The sequence below is a fragment of the Trachinotus anak genome, unplaced genomic scaffold (genome assembly GCF_046630095.1).
Source record: "Trachinotus anak isolate AG129_WGS33_773 ecotype Australia unplaced genomic scaffold, CSIRO_AGI_Tana_v1 ptg000015l, whole genome shotgun sequence".
Classification (NCBI taxonomy): Eukaryota; Metazoa; Chordata; class Actinopteri; order Carangiformes; family Carangidae; genus Trachinotus; species Trachinotus anak.
Window position 1 is genome coordinate 6,208,103 of NW_027273866.1, and position 20,419 is coordinate 6,228,521.

At 42.3% G+C, this 20,419-nt stretch overlaps 1 protein-coding gene across 3 annotated transcripts in view; it reads right to left on the reverse strand.

The window, feature by feature from the left end:
• rcan3 (regulator of calcineurin 3) overlaps positions 1-20,419 on the reverse strand; it is a 40,868-nt gene that overhangs the window by 13,521 nt on the left and 6,928 nt on the right. Inside the window, exon 1 of one of the 3 annotated variants that reach the window (XM_071497910.1) lies at positions 10,155-10,499. The exons of the other annotated variants lie outside the window; for them this stretch is intronic. Within the exon in view, the coding sequence (XP_071354011.1) occupies positions 10,155-10,241 (87 nt within the window). The 5' untranslated portion in view covers positions 10,242-10,499. Of the gene's footprint in view, positions 1-10,154; positions 10,500-20,419 lie in introns of those variants that run through there. 3 annotated transcript variants of the gene reach the window in all.

Below are 20,419 nucleotides of genomic sequence, written 5' to 3' on the forward strand. Positions count from 1 at the left end.
TTTCTTCAACGTGTAGGGATCACTGACAATTAGCGGAGCATCAGGTCCATCCTGTTCTGTTAGCAGGGTAAACACAGTCACATTTAAACACGCGCTGAATCCAACCTCAGCAGCACCGAAAACGTCCGCATAAATATTCGATTCTGAATATATTTTCAGCGAATTGTGTCCAAACTGTGATGTTCCATGAAGGCTCCTGCGTACCCTCGCCTGTCATTGTTGCTTTCGTCGGCTCTTTGGGCTGTTTTAAGGAGTTAAATAAGGTCCAGATATTCAGCCGTTTGCACTCTGTCGCTGGTGAACGAGTCACATCAGCTGAAACACGCTGACACGTCCCATCACCTCCTTTGATCAGACGTGCCTGAAAATGCACCAACATGCACACACAAAGAGGCAGAAATTGTCCCAATTTTAATTCTAATTTGAAAATAAAAGCTTTTTGCTAAATGAGGAGAGTGAGAGTACAGCATGTAGAGATCTTCTATTGATTGCTGTATGTTATTCATGCAAGAAGTCAAAAAAAGCTATTTTTTTTAGCGAAAAAAAAAAAAAGCCTCTAAAATGTAAATATTTGCTAGTTTTCTCAATCTTTTAATGATAGTAAACGGAATACCTGGAGAAAACAAGCACTTTCAAAACTTCAGTTTTACCTTTTAGCGAAAAAAAAAAAAAAAGATTAAGTGATTCATCGAGAAAATAACCAGCAGATTAAACGGTAATGAAAATAATGATTGGTTTCAGCCCTGATATAGTATCTAGATGCAAGCTTCATCTGTGCAAAAATCCGCAGCCAAAGCATTTAAATTCACTGACAGAATCACAATGCCCTATTTTAATCTGGTTTCTCATTTAAGCTCGTGCAGTGTTTAAATCACACTGGTGCTCGGATACCAAAATCCACAATTGTAATCCACAAGATAGTGCAATTCTATGTTGAATTACACTATCTGGTATTTTGGATCAAAATGAAAAGATTAACCCAGCCTAATTGAGATGTAAAGAAGGGTTATTCAGTGTTTTGTTCCCCCCCCCCCCCCCCCCCTTTGGTGAATCACTCATCTTTCTGTGAGACACGTGCGTGGCTTTAGCACAGTCTAATCCAGACCCTCGCGCTTGAACGGGATTTGGGTGAAAACCAACAAACTGGGCCACGGAGCCTCTGGGTGAGTCAGGGACAGTGTTACACTAAAAATAGACCATGTTGGAATAATTAAGAAAATTCATTTCTTAAGTGTGTGGACCATCATTTTTAATTACCGTCCTCCCTAAAGGGCCAAACTGGAACCAGTCTAATGAGGTCGAACTAGCAAGGCAGATTGTTGCGATAACAGACGGAGCTGGATGAAAAATCTCATACCTGCATGCACGTCTGTTCCAGCACATTTTTGCTTATCACATTCCATATTTTTTCCATGACCGTTCCATAAACCGGAGCCAACTTTCCATTGCAGTTCTGCCTGTGTGCAGTCACAACTATCACTGCTGACATGAAAATGTATTATGTTTAAAACACAGCAGATCTTTTCAGCTGCTTAAACCTTACTATGAACACTGAAGTGAAACAAATACTCACAATATTAAGATGTCTTCATTACATTTTTCAGGATTTCAGCCTTGTTCTACGGCGCGGAACTTCATTTGAACTGCATTCTGACACAAGTGTTCGGCTTCAGTCGAATGTTCTGGCGGTAGCAGCAACCACTAATGTTGCAGCTCCCCAGCACTTTGCTGGTTAGCTTTTGTCAGATCTGTGAGGGAGCAAATATTTACCGACATCTGATTTTACCCCTTCTGGAGCATCATCTGTAGATACTCTTTTCATTGTAGCTGTTTTGTCATTTGTTAATTCAGTTTTTCAGTAATCAGTTCATCGCTAACCAAGCTCGCCGTTACACTAGTGCTGCTGTTAATGTGCTGCTAATACAGCGCTCTAAGTGACTGTTAATAATTGCTGGATTAACTGTTATGCAAGGTTGGGGTTCAAAGGCATTTTATCAGATCCGAATCTACTCATCAAATCCACATTCTTTTGAACCCTTTATTGAATCACATTAAGTTTAGCTTTCATGACTTGCAGTTATCTAAAGTTATAAATAACTACACCTTAAAGATTCACTTTAGATCTGTGACCGCCTGTTGTTGGGCAGGAAACCACAAAAGATTACAGTTTTAGTGGTCGCTACTAAAATGCACAATTTACTACAACATTAAGATTAATTAAGCTATCTTAATTACGCCGTCTTGATTAACAACCTGTAGCTACAACCTAAAAATGGGTTATGATGAGCAGCAGAAGATATGAGGTGTTGACTGTCGATTGAGAGAGACTTTTTTTCTGACAGTGATTTTTCACAGACCCAGAACTGTGAAGCTAATGTGCTAAAAACATTGTTAAGTTACACATAAAAAGTTCATCCAGTACTATTCTGTATTAAATCGGCTAATCATATCTCTGCTGAACAACAAAAACACAGTTCTATTTTACTCTTTTACTGTGGGTTCACGCAGAATGCAAAGTGAATTTTAGCAGCAGCCCGATTCCATACTCAGTCAATGGAAAGATGCAGTTATGCATTTGCCAGGGCGGCACGAATTGATGTGAAGCAGAGCCTGGGTGCATTGAAAATGGTTCGGTGTTTGAGAGACATTTGAGTGCGCCCCACGCCTTTGTGAGTCTGCTTCATAATCATACAGAGGCGAGAAGACAAGAAGAAACTCTGGAAGGAGACAACAGAGAGGTGAGTTCAGTCTGAGGCTGAGCTAAACACAGACACACACACACACACACACTCTCCTGTAGACATAGTTGGTGTGTCCGTCGCTAGCTAGCTTAAAGCTAACGTCTGTACACGAAATGTAAACACAAACGGTCCAGCAGTCAAATTCATACAAATGACCCACAGGTGACACTTTGTTTCTTCAAGGCATTAGGGACAATGCAATAAATGAAATAGCTTTGTACTAATTGATTCATGCAGTGCCTGTGCGATCACCGGATATAGGGTCAAATACTGTTTTCACCATTTCACAATGTCTTCCAGTTAAATTTCAAACAAAATATCTGGTCTTCAACCTTTATTGGACGCGTGATTAGCTGTGCACCTACGCTCGTAGTGGGGCACAAGAAACTGAAATTAATGTCTTGAAAAGTAAATTTAATACCAAAAGCTGAAAAGTTGCCACCAGCTGTTTATCATTTTGAGTTTCAGCTCCAAAACAACCACTTAGGTTATTAAGTTGCTTAATATGTTTTTGCTTCAGAGGATGTCCATCTTACAAGGGTCTGGAATTAAATATGTAACTGTCACAATTTGCTCTATAAGAAAGTAGTAAACAAATTAAAACAAATTAGCTTGCTGACTGCTTAAAATTAGGTAATGTGTGGACACAGGAAAAACAGAGACTTGATATCACTGGATAAACTCTGGTTGTGTGTGTGTGTGTGTGTGTGTGTGTGTGTGTGTGTGTGTGTGTGTGCGCGTGGTGACCCAACGCTCAGGACACACAGGCAAACATGGCCTCTGTCAAAGCAGCCATTACTATTAGCATAGCAATAAATCCCCAGTATTACAAAACAAGAAACACAACTCATGATTAATAGCCCTGTCTGCACTGTGAAGGCTACACAAGCACAGGAGAAGCATGTGAATGGGCTGAAGTCTTATTTCAGTGAGATCAATAGCTCGAGCGGGGAGTGGTATCGACAGGGGCCGATGCTGCTGCACTGCACTGCCGCTCCTTCTGGGACAGCGTCCATGGCAGGGGGACTGAAATCAGTTTACAGCATGTGGGGACACATTAATCCTATTACCACCAATGTGGTCGTTACGGTTTTTATTGAGGCAGAAGCTTTTCCTCGTCTGCAGCACTTAGGCTCGGATGAACACGCATACACACTCACACCTTTTCCTTACATCACACACTCTTAACATGCAAGTATGTCCACACAGGCTCCCACACAGATCCACACACTTTAAAGGCGCCGGTAATCCACAGGGTTACACAACATTACATAAGGTGGCTAAGAGATGCTACATTGACAGCTCATACCTCATTGCCACAACAGCATACGGACAGATGAACTCTTTACTCTTTACTCACCGCCATTCTGTTGCTACCTTCTGCCCTCTCCTGCATTTTACCCTCTTTCTCTACCTTTCTGGTGGCAATCAGTGCTTCACGTTGGTGGGGATGCAGTACACAGCTCTAGTGATGTATAACAGGAGCAAAGGTAGCAGCATGGCTGCACAGCTTGCAAGTGTAATGCATGTTGTCGTTCAGTATTGAAACATATGGACAGTGGTAGAAAGTAACTAAGTACATTTACTCAAGTACTGTAGTTAGGTTCAATTTTGAGGCACTTTCCATAACTTAGATTTAGAAAGTAAACATTGTACTTTTTACTGTACTATACACATATAAAAAAGCTTACATTACTCGTCAACAAACAAATTATAATGCGTTATTATATATCAAATTACCATTCGTTGCAAAGTGATGCATACATTACTGCATTAATGTAAAATAATTATAAAACAATAATATAATATATATTATTCTGAAGAGGGACATCCTGTATAATAAGTGCTTTAACATTTGGTACTTTAAGTATATTTTGATACCGGTGCTTTTGTACCGGTGCTCAAATCCTCATGTTTTTAGAAGTTGAAACCAGCCAATGTTTGTCCTTTCTGCTTCATTATGACAAAAAAGTAAACGAATGAATCAATTATCAAGTTGCAGTTGATTAATTTTGCGTGGATTGACTAATTCTGTTAATGGAAACACTGATTGTTTCAGCACTACTGTAGGTACTTAAAAATGGAAACGCTACAAAACATCATTAAAGTTCACCTTTAGCTTGCAGTGGGCTGTGGACACAGCGTCTGTCTTAAGGTAATGGCTTTGGCACTGCTATTTTAGGCACAACAACTGCCTCATCTTTCCAGAGTCATTTGTGTTGGACTGGAAATCCCATTGGAAATTCTGACAGCAAAATTATGTTCGACCAGTGATTTCAGCAACAAAGGCCAATCATTGTATGACGTTGTGTGTCAGTCTTTTTCATTGGCTAGTAAATTGTGGGCCTCTACATTCCACTGCAAGGCCTTTTTCTTTGCTTCTAATCTTATCACTTCATAGTCGTGTCGTCTTGGCCACTTGGTAACCGGACACCCCACCCAGGAGACTGGCCTTTGTTCTACGTCACCCTAATGGACACAGTGCTAACCTTTAGCTGACACCTGAGCCACAACACTTCTCTAGGGTTTCAGGCCAATGTAAGCTGCCCATCTCCACCTGCCTAGTGCCCAGACTGGGGGAGCAGGCACACCTGAGCCCACTGCTCTGGCCCAGGATCGCTCAACCTTGCCAAGATGCAGATCTGGTTTCCTACCAGCACAGAAAATGATACTGTCACTGTCTACATCCATCATGTCTGTCCTGCTGCTGCTCCTCTGCCTCTTGCCTTCACCCCAACAACCGGTCAAAGTGTTTTTAAATGTGAGCCTGAGATCATATTAATGTTCGGATCTAATTCATGATTGATGAGCATGGAGCAGTGGAGAATAAAGCAACGCAAAGAAAAGGGTTACAAACTAAATGGCCAATTGACTGATAACAGCAAATAGCAATTCATCAGGATTATACTTGAACTTGATTTTGATTTAGAGACTATGAGCAATGTCTGTTATAGAGCCCAACAATCAATTATAACTCAATTTAAGGAAAATTAATGTGCAAATATTTTAACAATTAATTAACTAACCCATTAATTAAGTATTTTTTCAAGCAAAAATGCCAATCTCAGCTGACATTAGGCGAAGGCGGGGTACACCCTGGACAGGTTGCCAGTCCATTACAGGGCTATAAGCGATATCAAATCACAGAAAATAATACAATGGTCCATTGTTTTGTGCCTCGCTTGGCTGATTAGATGCTCCAAATAATCACCAGAAATGAAAGGGAATGACAACATGTTATATAAGGCTGTATATTAACAAAAGAACGTGGGAAGGAATGAAAACATCACAGACGTCAGCAACATCCCTCCAGTTTTGATGAACTACAAATAACAGATTAGTCATCAAATATCTCCTCCTTCCTCAAAACAAGCATAATTTCTGTGACGATGAAGCCCGAGAACAGACACATGACACAAGTGACAGACAGACAGACAGACAGGAGGACAAATGGAAAGTGACCCAGGCGGATGGAAACTTCTCCAGGCGTCCTCAGCAAGCAGTTGTCTTTGCTGACAGAGGTGTCTGTCTGTAGGTCTGTGAGTCCGCTGACTCACTGTTGTGGTTGGAGTGTGTGACTGTGTCAGTGTTACTACAGTTTTCTGTATATGTGGGAGAGCGCAGGCTTAAGTTGAAAATAGCAGTCTTCTGTGACTCGCAGTGCAGCCTCTGTAGTGTTTAGGTTTCTGCATAATAAAGTGTAAACAGGTCTTTATGTCTAAATCCTGGTTTTGATGTGTTAAACGCTTCCTAATTAAAAAATACACATTTCATTCAGTGACAGACTGAAGCCAGAGAGGCACATATCAGGAGAAAGAACAGGTTGACAGGCTGATTAATTTTTTATACATATACAGGAGCAAACAAATGGGAGGCCGTCAAACTGGCAAGTGTATAAATAAATACATTAGACGTAAATGCCAACATCAGCTCAAGCATGCGAGGTGACTGTAAAGGCTTGCGTCACACTCTGTGTTCAGTAACACATGCACCTGCCAACATGCTATGACCTTCACCATGTGTCCTGTGCGATCATCTGCTGATGCTGGTAGATTTTTCCAGGTAATGATAGTGTTGTGATGAACATACACGTACTACAGTGTCTGCCACCAACCCACAGCTTGAGCCATGCCAAACCTCACAGCCACAATAGTGCGTTTGTTTTCTCCAAAACGGAAACAGAGCACTATGGAATAAGAGCCACTATTATAACAACAACCTGCCCTGTCCACAGCCTCTCTGTTTGGCTCATTAATGATGTAACCGGCGGGGACTGAGCCAAGGCGTGGGCAAGCCATTTCAACAGTGTCAAAACAATGGCTCCAAAACACCACAGCGATTCAACAAAGCATCTCCTCTAATTAAAAACCTACCATTCACTTATTTTCTTCATGTCGCCCATTCACACACCACTGCCATTGCCTTAATCTTTCCGTGCCGTGTCTATAAATAGTGTCAATCCGCATATTAGTTCACCCACAGTGCTTTGCAACGAAACAGGAGTCAGATTATTGTTCCTCATCTTCAGATCTGGGGATATTAAAAAAAACAGGGGCCTTAAGACGGGCTCAGGTCTTGTTGAGCGACAATAAAAACAAGAGCAGGCAGACAGGGAGGTGAGCTCAATCAGAGGCCGCTCCTCACATGCCCTGCTTTAATCTGCCCTCTCCCTCAGCGCTCTCCATTGCTCTCTGTGCGCCAGAAACCAGGATTAGTGGTGTTCTTTGTGCCATTCGAAAGTCAGCCCCTCTGTCTGCTCTTTTAATTGTGCACAGACCCCTCGTTTTCTTTGGGTGAGTCTGGGAGATGCGGGCTGATAAGAGCTGCTTGACAGGAGGCTCTGATCAGACTGTCCTGCCAATGGCTGTGTCAAGCCTGTCTCGAGAGGACAGCTGATCTATGAGCGCAAACAAGGTTTTGTTAACGAAAGTACATCACAATGAAATAAATGACTCCTGATGCAACACGCCAGCACTAGTCCTGGGCGGTAAATAAAAAGACAGTCACAATATGTCATGATCAAGATCTCTACCTTCACAGTTATTTTCATGTCATCCACAGTCCCAAGAAAATCTGGTATGATGCCCACCATCACCACTATAGTTACAGGACAACTACAGGATGACACATTGGTGTCTTTCACCTTGGCTGGTCTGCAGTGGATAGAGAGAGTAATGAGGGTTGGGAGTAAACACAGCAGCTTCCTGGCTCATTGTGGGGATGCATACCAAAGGGTGGTACTAGAGAGGTTCCAATACCATTTCTTCCTTCCAGAAACCTATTCTGATACCTGAACTTGTATATCAGTCGATATAAGGTGCCAATCCAATACCATTACGTCCATTTTTTTTATTTTATTTAATTTTTTTACAGCTATGTATCACTAACCTTGTATGGATGTGTTTTGATTGCTATCATTGTTGCATGGCATAGCTCAGGTAAAACATGAATACACACATAAATGCCAGAGAATCTTTCTTTTATTATCGAATAAATAAATCTAGAAATTCCTATACTTGTTGTCCTGACACTAGTGCCACCCCTGCGTACTGCACATACTGTACACATTGCTTTTTTACTGATGGGAGGCTCTAGTGGAAAATATTGCATTTTGCTAACTGCAGTAGTTTCCAGTGGCTGCAGAGCACAACTTTCTGTGTAGGCTACTGCTTTAGAGTGGTGAAGAAGAACTGGGGAAACTGCTGTTCTATCCAAGGGCGAAACTAGAAAGTTTATTAATTAATTATATGGTTTTCGATCGGTGCATAGACTCGCATCCTTGCCAATACCTGGTACAGTATTCCAGGCAGCTCCGATACTAGTATTAGTATTGGAACAACTCTAGGTGTTGACGTGCATGGTTTGTGTTCATATGTGCAGTTGGTTTTTCAGTGACATCAAACTACAAGCACATGCAGCTCTTAACATGCAAATCACACCATCCCAGACACAAGAAACAGGACATTTACACCCGGGCAGCTAGCGTAAGATTAATGATAAACATGGAGTTGCAGAAAAGTGATCAAATATGGCTGACCAAGGTGCTGTGGAGATGAGGGTGGGGTGACTGGGTGCTTAAAACCTGCAACTGCTGCTTTTGCTCGCAAAAAATAGCTGAATTCAGCCGTCATCACACGAGAGTGCATCCGCACTGAAGAGCAAGTGGCACAGAGGGGAGGAAGAAGAAAAAAAAAAAAAAAAAAAAACACCACCTACACTGGCTGCTTGTGACGAACTATGTGTGTATGCTACTGCACTAACTGTGTGCCAGCCTCCCGAGCTGCACTGTGGCTTGGTTTTATTCTTTCTCCCTTCCTGCGTCTCTTTGGTCATGAGTCAAATCAGACAAGCTGACAAGCAGCCAGCAGGTGAGGGAATATATTCTGACATGGAATTTCCAAAGGGTTTAGTGAGTGAGCCAAGCTTTGGGAGACCATCTGTGTGGCCATTTAAGCCCCAAAGCTGGCACGCTGCAGTGCCAAAGGTGGGGTCCCGAGGCTCACTTTGAACACATGTAAGTGCAAACGCTTCCCTGTCCTGTGACTGACAGGCAACATATCAACACCTTAGGACAAACCGACTAAATATTACTGCGAGGTTGTTTAGGGCAAGTGCTTAGGTTAGTCACTTCTGAATTTATAGTGACCTAAATGTTCTCCAAGCCAAGGCCATTTTTGTTTTATATCAAAAAGGGTAAAAACTCACACCGCTTTACTCTATTTTTGTTCCTTGTGGAGTCAAAAACAAACCTTTCCGACAATTACGGTTGGATTATTTAAACTACAGTATTTTAACATTAATCTGATGCTTGTATAATCAATCTTTCATTGGATTGTCATGGCTCCTTTCTCAGTATCTCATCTAACCTAATGCACCTGCAGTGCCGCTGGGATGAGGAGAAAGCAGAGACACAGAGGGGGGGGAGAAGAGGGTCTGTCCGCCACTGCGTCTAAAAAAAAACTGCCTCACTTCTTTCCCTGCATGTGCCTTGCATGGACAATTCAATTCATCACACCCTCCTCTTCAACCTGCGCACCATCTCAAATAGACCTCAAAACGCTATAAAAAACCAACACAATCATATAACAGTTTGGGACATTGAGGGTTTTTTTTTCTTGTGTGTGTGTGTGTGCGTGTTCCATTCTTGCCTTGTCTACTCATTTCTGCAATTCATCCAGCGTCAATCACTGTCCGTGTGCGCGGAGCGGGACTTGCGTCTTGGGGAGCTGCGGCTCCCATTGATAAAAATCCTGCATTTAACGTCACCGACACAGGCATGCACTTGCACAGGGCAGCATGCAGTCAGTCGGTCCTGAGAGCAAACTGCTGCACAACCACACAACAAGGGCAAAGCCATGATTGTTTGCAACGTGCATTTTTTTTTTTTTTTTTTTGGTTGTGTAAAAACCGTACCTGCATTTTGTCTGACGTAAATACCTCGGTGTCTACTTCGCAGGCGATGATGGTCACCATCTCCAGTTTCATATTTATCGATGGCATTCCCTTTCGTGGTTGGGGGGGGGGTGGGGTGGGGAAGGAAAAGAGAAATGGAGTAAAAGTCTTTCTCCTCCTGTGTTCGTCGGGTCGCAGAGAAAGAGTCAGATCAGTTGTTCCTCCACAAACTCGAGGTTAGGTCCAGCGGACTGTGGTGTTTGCTTCTATCAGCTGGGAGAGCTGCTGCTGGACTCCTCACCGCACTGACTGCGCTGCTGTGAGTGATGCTGCAGCAGCCGCACAAACTCTCCCTCCCTCTCCCTCTCTCTCTCTCTCTCTCTCTCTCTCCTGCACCCCCCCCCCCCCCCCCTCCACGGCTCACACATTGACGTCATCACCATCCCAATGTTCGTCGTGTTTTACGCCACTACAGTGGTTGGCGAGCCACACAATGGGGCACTGCAGAATTCACGGTCCGGTTTATACCGCTTCTTCTTGTGTGTGGTTTTTTTTTTTTTTTTTTTTTTGTTTCATGTTGACAGAAAAAAAAAAAAGTGTCACAACCACTTTGGGAAAAAATTCTGTTAATCTCCCGAACTGTATGTGCTTGGTCCATCAGATCATATCAGCATCAGTGTCACAAACCCCAGTGTATTCCAAGAGAGAGCCTGGGATTTAGTTTTGATGCTTCTCATCTCACATCAAAAACTGAATTACAAGGTCAAAAACACTGGATTGCATTAGAGTAGTGGTTCCCAACCTGTGGTTGTGGACCCTCTTGGTGGGGTCACAAGATGAATCTCAGAGGTCAGGAGGTTACTGGGAAATCAAAAATTCTGTAATGTTAAGGTTATTTTTCAAACCTTTCTCCAGTCTTTGCTTTTTTTTTCTTGTGAAAGGCACCAAACGTGAACCTGGCTGGGGACCTATATATTTCATATCATTTCACATATCTCTCTCACTTGATTGCTATCTCAGTATTTGACTATCCAGTAATGGCAATTATGTCCTAAAGAGGGCAGGTGTAATGAGCTATAGCTTCAGCCTACAGCTTCTCAAGCACTACTGTTGTGCTTTATTTGTAAGTGTATTTTCTAAGTATAATTAAAGGCCCAAAATAAACTGAACTGAAAATAGTTCTGAAAAATCATGTTTTATCTCTTAAGGCCTCGAAAATTAGTCAAATTACATCCTCTGACAAGGGGAAATCTCTCTTTGATTTGACTTCAAATTGAACAATCGTAGGAATTATATTTGAAACATCAAACACTGTTTTGTATAGATCATGAACTCAAACGAATGGCTAACTGACAGATCTCCACAGCACTGCGCATCAAAAACCCGCCGCCCACTGAAGGCATCTACTGCACTTTTTTTTTTTTTTTTTTTCTTTTCTCCTGTCATAGCATAATTGCATAACCGTGCCTGTCAGCTGCATGCTCCAGAGTTAGAGCTGCCTTCAGTTGACATGGTCTGTGGCTTCAGGGGCTTAAGAATAACAGGCAAACAACATGGTTACATGGCTGTCACGCTGATGCATTCAGTGCCAAAGTGGTTGTCTCCCTGCATGCTGTTAATAGATACAGAAAATTAATAGACACCTAATTTGGGCATTAAGAGTCTTCGGGGCAAGAAGCCTTGTTGATCCTGGCAAGACTCAGATATGAAAACTTCAAAAGGACGTCTCAGAGAGCTGTACAGTACTTTTCTGCTGACTTGTTGATTGGAGATTAACTGTACCGAGGCTCTTTATCACTCACAATAAAGCAGCTGATGAAGACGCGTGTACCACTGCTGCCACAGCTTTTCTTTTAACTATGATGATACAGTTCAAGTTTCCACTCCAGCTAAAGACCAATCATTTTAAAAAAATTCCCACAGACATTAAACCATTGCATAATATCCCAACAAACCATGTCTTCTTTCCATCAGTCAGATCATCTCTCTCCCTCTACCGCCCTCCGTTTCATAATAATAATTGCCAGGCCGGCCAAGACAGCTAAGTCCCCTATAAGCCATTAATATTAAGGCTCTAGGCGGTGAGGGCTATTTATGTCTGCGTGTGTCAGGCATTGTCCACGCTGTGCAGACGGAGAACATGAGAAAGATATGTGAGGATGACTGTGACATTCCTCCACCAGACTGCATCAGCTAGTCACCCAGTCTGGAACAATTCGTCTCTAAATGCCAAAAACGCCACGCATCAGACACTGTAGCATGTCGGCCTGGGCTTGAACAGCGTCGTCAGCTGCTTCATCTGCTGGGAGTGAATCTGCTTTATTCTTTCAAGTCACGGTAGTAAGAGCAGGCAGTACAGAAGATGCTACTTGACAGGTTTAGATATCATTTCAAAATCATCCCCACAGCTCATTAATCACAAGCTCAGAAGCGATAAAGCAGCGCGCCCGGTGCCGCCTTTTCTTTTAAATCCACTCTGTTTTCTGAGATCTAATGTAGACTTAGCTTGCCAAAGGTTGTGATCATTTATTTATGCCTTGTTGGAAAATTCTCTTTTCACTTGCCCCTATTTACAAAGACTTGGGTCAACAGAAGATGGTAGAGATTCACTCTTGCTCAAGCCGAGCAGATGCTTTTCTGATGCATATGAGGATTTGGACCAGGGTCCTCAAAGTCATGCTGTGCGTACTTAGCCTGACTTTTAGTCTTGACATGATCGAGTCTAATCTATTTCACTCAAGTGTCACTGCTGTACTGTTTAGCAGCACTTCCCAAAAATGAGTACTTGTTGCCTACCCCAGTAGGCTAGTTAGCAAGTTAGCAGAGCATTCAGAATAGATAGTAGTGGACAAATGGTTGAAATAGAAAGCTAAAGGTTAATGGATGGATGACTGATGCAGCAATAATAATGTAATGGCTTGGGCAGAAATTCAATAATATCAATTATCGCAATATTTCCCTCCATCTGCAATACTTTTCATAATATCATGTTTTATTTCTTTATTTATTTGTTTGCAATTTCACTGCTTTGCTTACTCTACCTTGTACACTAAGCGGCAGTATTATTTATACCTGAAACACAAATTAACATAACATAATTATATATTATTAAAAAAAAACATATAATAGATACACATATAATAATGTAATAATGTATTATTCAGAAAACAGGTTTCCACTGTATCCAGATATTTCATTTTGGATATCGCCCAAGCCTGAGTACAATCCAACTGACCTACATGGACAATTCAGTTTCAGAGTTAGTCAATACCCACTTTGAAATTAGTTCAAATGAACATGATGGGTTGTGTTGATGAAGGGCGCCAAGCTCATCTGCCAGTGGGGGTTGGGAATATGGTCCTTGCTATCAACATGCAGTGCACTGGATATATAATTGAATGATTTTGGTTATCAAAGCGCCTTGTTGATGCGCTCCTCTGACCCCTTTTGATGCTGCTGATAAGAAGAATGGATCGCTGTGGATGATGAAGCACTTTTCCTCCTCTCTGGCCTCATTCTGCGGCTCTCCTCCTCCTCCTCCTCCTCCTCCTCATTCTCCATTCTCTTCTCCTCATTCACAATTCCCTCTGTTAGATCTCACAGTCAGCACGCCCTGAACAAGACTCCATGCAGCAAAACATCAAGCGCCAAATACATTCTTTATCCACCTGAAATAAGACTGAGAGGAGCCACTGCTCATCTCTGACAAAACACAAATGATTATGACCTTTCACATGGTGCCACCTTGTAAGACTTGACAACCTCAACATCAGTATGTCACTTTAAGAGCAGCAGGTTGCCATTTCTTATTTGAATGGTGGATTTGGTGGATTTCTGGATTCACCTCATGGCTCACTTTAATAGAAAATATGTGTATTTTCCAAAATGTTGAAATATTTATTCAAGGATAATCCAGTTGCTTCAGCTATACACTGTAGCTAATTCTGTAGTGATGCAGTCAAAGCCACAGTGATTTTACAGCTTATTGTTAACAAACCGAATCTATAGATACATCATGGCGCGCAAATAAGATGGAGATTGTGAGATTTAGGAAATGTAAATCTTTCCTCTCCTTTTTCCCCCACTTAACCTCTGTTTCTTTATGTGCATGCAAAAATAAATGAACATACATGCAGCATAAATTCACAGATAAGGCAAACAGTTAATTGAATAGCAGAAATGTCGTTATTGCAGAGTCTCTGAGGTGCATGATGTGGTTTATAAGAGATGAGAGGAGGAGGCGGAGAGGCAGCAGAGATGCTCAAAGGGTGAGACGCTGTGTCTCAGACTCACTGACGAGCAGTATTTGTATTCTGAAGCGGAGCTCTGCAGAGGAGCAGGAGGGAGGAAATCAGGGCAGTGGATCATCACGGTGGGCCGATATACGCATGCTCATAATTCACACATGTATGTTAATGCGCACCGGCACACACAGAGCAAAACAATACAACACGTACACACAAGCAAAAATGCAAAACTGCATGTGACGATAGACTGTATTGGTGCTTTAACATCTCTGACTGAACACATGCACAGACTCACATTAGTAAACATGTATTCACGGCAAGAATGCACCTGAAATAGAAAGGCATGAAAATATGACAACAGTTCTCACAGACACACAAGCATGGGCTTTGTCCATATGAGTGTGTGTGTGTGTGTGTGTGTGTGTGTGTGTGTGTGTGTGAGTGAGAGAGAGAGAGAGAGAGAGAGAGAGAGAGAGAGAGAGAGAGAGAGAGAGAGAGAGAGAGAGAGAGAGAGAGAGAGAGAGAGAGAGACCAGAAGAATAAAAGGAATGACAGTGTAAAAACAAACTCCTGAGCTCAGCCTCTGCAGGCATGCAGATAGGCTGCGGCTGCACTATCCTCATGATCTTCACACACCTGCACGCAGATACACACACACACACACACATGCACACGCACAGAGGCTCCATCCCTTCAATGCCAACCTCTTGTTTCACCAGGCTACCTCACTTGGCCCAGGCAAACCAACCCATGGTGCCAGCGCCAATGCAGCTGCTGTAATCTAGGCCAAGCTATTTATAAAGCAAGCAGCCAAGTACAGGCGCAGAGAGCCAGAGGGAGACAGAGGGATGGGAGGATAAAAGAGTGTCTACAGGGCAGAGAGACAGATCTACAGAGTGTAGGTGAGAAAGAGCGGTGGAGAACAGAGAAGCACACAGAGGCGGGATGGCGTCGAGAGAATAAAAGTGGTGAGAGGGTGAGTGAAAATAGAAAGAGACACAGAGACGGAGAGAAAAAGAGAGGGGTCCTGCCAGGTGCAAAGGACAGCATGAATACCTGAGCATGAGCAGACACCCGGCATCAACTGTAAATGACAAACACATGAAGCCTCCATCAGCAATCATCACGGCTCCAAACTTGTTTTCTGTGGTGGTTTGAGTTCTGCAGACGAGCTGACAGGAAGAAATGTGAGGGAGGGAAAGCGGCTGCTGCAGCGGTTAGTCATGTGGATGTGGAAAAATGTCGATAGAGTTTTACATGACTTCTGACAGTCCAGCTTTAATGAACAGTGGCAGACAACTCCCAGAGGGGATCTCTGACTGTAACTCTTCCCTCCTAACTAACAAAAATGAGCCTGTTATCATACAGAATTTATATATGCAACTGCCCAGGTAAAATATCAAGTATTCTTATAAATGAATATATATATATATATATATATATATATATATATATATATATATATATATATATATATATATATATATATATAATCTCCATCAATCACAATCCCCATCTTATTTGCGCGCCATGATGTATCCATAGATTTGGTTTGTTAACAATAAGCTGTAAAATCACTGTGGCTTTGACTGCATCACTACAGAATTAGCTACAGTGTATAGCTGAAGCAACTGGATATATATATATATATATATATATATATATATATATATGACACAGTACTGCCAAAGTTGGAAGTGTTAAGGTTGAACCCCACTTTAAACAACAAGACTATGTCAGAACCTCGCATGTGGCCGGGCCACTTAGGGTCAACGTGCAAAATCGAGGACATAGTGGAAAACTGTTGTGAAACAGCTATAAACAACTACTTTCAATGGAAAGTAGCTAAAGCCGCTGAAAAAGTCATTTAATGTCGCTCGATGACGTAATGTGGCAATTAGCATAATCATGACATAATCATGTAGTATTTGCATTCTGCCTGGTGTCAGCTGTTCTCAACCCCTTATCTGTTTGCTTGTCTCCTACTCTGTGTGCTCACATATACAACATTTTAATACAGATGACTTTCCACCGAAGCTGATCTCATTTACATGTTTTTCTGTGTCTGTTGTCAGACAATGTGTACTTGGTTTGACAAAATCACTAAACACCAAATTTAAAGACGAGAGCTGTGCTGTGATTTCCGCTGTATGTACTTGTAAAACGATCGCTCAGAGAGAAAGTGAGGGGGTCATTCATGTCTGTGTAAGTTGGAAACAGCGCCTGTAAACTACACCCTGATGATGTAATAGAAATTGTTTGCAATCCATTTTTAAGTAAGCAGCGACTAATGGGGAGACTCCAATACTCAGGGGTTGACCAATGGTGTACCGTCACCAGTTAGTCAGTCAGTCAGTCATGGACATTTGAGTTTACAGGGTCAAATACATTAAGCCTAATGTTTACACCAAAAAAGGCCGAACAATATAGAGTATGTGTGATGGCTGCTTGGGTATAGTGGGAAAACGTTTGTTTTTGAAGGATATAAAAACTGCTGTGAGAATATCTTTTAATAATATGGGTATCTACATTAGTAAATAAATAAAATCACAAAAGCTGCTTTATGTACAGAGCACAGCTTTTACAAACAGCATCAGACACTGTCCAAACATGAGAGCTGACAGCATAGTATGTTTTTGGTTCACAGCCCACATCTGGTCGGTCACCAGCAGCTGTTCAGCGTTTTAACCCAGTCCAGCAGCTTAATAGCTGGAGAGATGAGCTGCCATATAGCTATGTGAATGCGACAGAGACAGAGGGTGAGGAGGAGGAAGCACAGAGCGACACGTGCTGATGGTTCCACTGATTGCTTTGCTTTGAAATCAGGTCAAATCTTTTGATGGGTTAGGCAGACTCTCTGACCTGCATGCTGAGAGAATACCAGACACAACAAATAAGAGGAAAAAAAAAAAAAAAAAAACACAAGGAGGGAAGGACCCAAGGCGTTCTCAGAGCTTGGAAGACAACTCAGAGCTCTGAGAAGTGGGTGCCATTTTCTGAGGCAGGCAAACAAAGAAGGAGAACGAAATGATAGACTCTTCACCAGAGGACAGGAAGAGCTCCCTAGTCTTTCACTTCAAACAAATCTAATCTAAAGCCATGGGATCCTCATGGCAACTGAGATGAGCACAGGTGCTGAACTGGTGCGATGAGACAGCAAACTTTAGAAGGATGGAGTTGGCCTATAAGCAAGCGGAATGAAATGGGAAAAAAAAAAAAAAAAATGTTGTGCTATAGCTTCCAGATTCGAATCAGACAACCCACCAGCCCCCAGAGCAGCAGATGCTCAAACTGTACAAACTGCCACACAGGCGCCAGCAACTCGGGCATACACCATCAGTGAGCAACATGATGGAGACAGCGAGAGGCAGACGGAGACAGACTTACATGACGAGGAAAAAAAGCACCCTGGGGGGAAATGAACACATGAAACATCTAATGAAAAACAGGAATAAACAAGGAGCAAAGTAAACTAAACTGAATGAGGGAGAGTCACATACATACATGATTGTTTTCCCTTTTTCTGGCAAAGTAACAGCAGCGAAAACAAGTGCCAAGAGAAAAATCAACAACACAGTCAATAGTCCTTTTCTGTAAATGACAACTGGCAGAAATTGATTTGAATGCTGGTCTCCACTCTCCTCTCTCCTAATAAATAACTCCAAGAAGCAGCCTCACAGGGGGGCAGGCTGTGCAGACCCGGGGGCCACACGCTATATTAAGACGTCAACAAAGTTCTGAAGGTAAACAGAAAAGCAAAAAGAAATAAGGGCGTGACCGGAGCCAAACTAGAGCTAGTACATCGAGGTACAGTGTTTCTATTAACAAGTAACTGCAGTCAGATGTACAGCTTTTCATTTTTCAAATATATCTTTACAGTTAGAACAGAGCACGGACGAAGAAACAAAAAGATCCAAAAATACACTCCTTTTTATTTGTTTTTCTCAATCAGCCTAACGAAACTTCTTGTTGCCCGCGGGTTTATTTCCGGCTCCTTAACTTTACACTTTCATGCCTTAAATCAGTCATCTGCAAAACATTATCCATTTCTCGAACTGTATGATTGCAGCTACGCCTCAATTCACAGGGGTCCGCTTCTACTTGGCAGCAGTTAAATAACAGCTCATACTCTGTTGTTGTATTGTGAGCTGCCATTCTTGAAGGCGCCCACGGAACGTTTCTTTTTTTAGACTGAACCAGAAAATAATCTTGATTTAAATAGAATCACAGGAGCACGACTGAGAACAAATAGCGCAGCGGCTTACATAGCATTTCAATTCTTACAGTTTCATAATCAGCCCCTGTGAGGCGGGCGAGGGGCGGGGCTGCGGAAGACGAGCCGTCGTTATTAATCAAAGCAGCCGTAAACACAAAACCAATCATCATCACCACACATCAAAGAGCAAGAATTTATTTCCCTGAAGCTTACACTGAAGGTGCAGTCTGTAAGTAAGCAGACTGTAAGGATGTTTGTCTTTAAACAGATGCAGATATGTCTGAGGCATAGAACTACACCATGACATCATGGACTTATGTAACTGGATTTGACCAGCTGTGTGAGGTGCAATATAATTAAATCACATTAACATTAACAAAAGATAATTTTTTAATATTACACGGCAGATATTACTAATGTGCGTTTCCCAAGCGGAACTACAAAAATAAAGAGAAGCAGAGAAATAAGAGCTACATGTAGAGGTCAGGGCCACAACCGCTAACATTCATCCATACAATGACCATCAGGTGACATCCTCAAGTTACTTGTTTTCTCCCACCTGCAGTCACAATTCACATCAATAGATTGTTGAAAGTATCGTCCATTAGCTGGTCACCATTTGTTTCCACGCGATCAGAAATGACCACCTTTGTCGAAATTGAACGGTGGCTTCTGTTTGCCCTGGAACAAAAGAAGAGAGTTGACCTCTTGACTGCTGCAAAGGCTCGAATCAAACAAACCCACAGGTGTTTTCAGTCACTCTGCTCAGGCTGTAGGTGGGCCAGTAATGATTTACTGGAAGTCACTGGACTCCAGTTAGTAATAAGGACAGGCCCTTTTCCACAGTGAGACTTTTTGACTTGTCGATGCAGGAGAACAACATTAACAATGTCTCAGAACGATTCAAGTGTCCCAGTAAGACATGACTGTGTGACAGAGAGTCAGCACGCACAATATCAGGACCCTGAAACGGAATTCAGCCATAATTGATTTTATTATTTTACACCTGTGCTTTTCCTACTCTGACACGTCAGAATGAGAATATTTGGCCACGCTGCTTGTTACGTAGTGACAGAAAAAGCAGTGAGGCGGCAGGTACCTCTGATATCAAACAGCAGCAGGCAGTGGAGATACAGTAGCACAGTGGCATTTCCAATTGGTTTCAGCCACATCAACAACAACATGTTTGCGTGTTTACTCGTCTGTATTGTAACTGTTAGGAGCTAACAGTGCTGCTCGATCAAGCTGCATGTGTTGTTTTGAGTGCTGATTAGAAATGGAGGGGAAACCATGCCAAACCTACACAGAGGTCAGGTTTTGGAGCACAAGCAGGTGAAATTCGTCCTGCCCTAGAGTAACAGGTGCAACAAAGCTACATGTCAATCAAGAACAGACTCACTCACACAGCACACAAAGAAAAGACTAATCAGCCAAAATAATTAAAATCACCTATGAGGGGTAACCTTGGCTGCAGAAGGCCTTTTCTGTCACAGTATCTCCTTCCTGTTTAACTATTTTCCCATTGTAGCACACACAGTATTAACGAGCACAGTGTTAGCTTGCCTGGCTGTATCTGCAGCCTCGGTAGAAGCTCAGATTTTACTGAAAAAACCCAGTAGCTGACTTCAACTTGAGATACTCATCAAAATGCAAGGGGTAATGTAGTTTAACAGAGAAAAGTGGAAAACTGCCATTGCAAAACAAAGCACTGTCATTATGGCAAATGTGGAAAATATTTTGCCCCCCTGAGTGCCACAACAGCGCAATTCAGCCAAACTGTGCTTTTCCATTGTCTTAGATTGCTTTCTGCTCTCTTCTGCTGG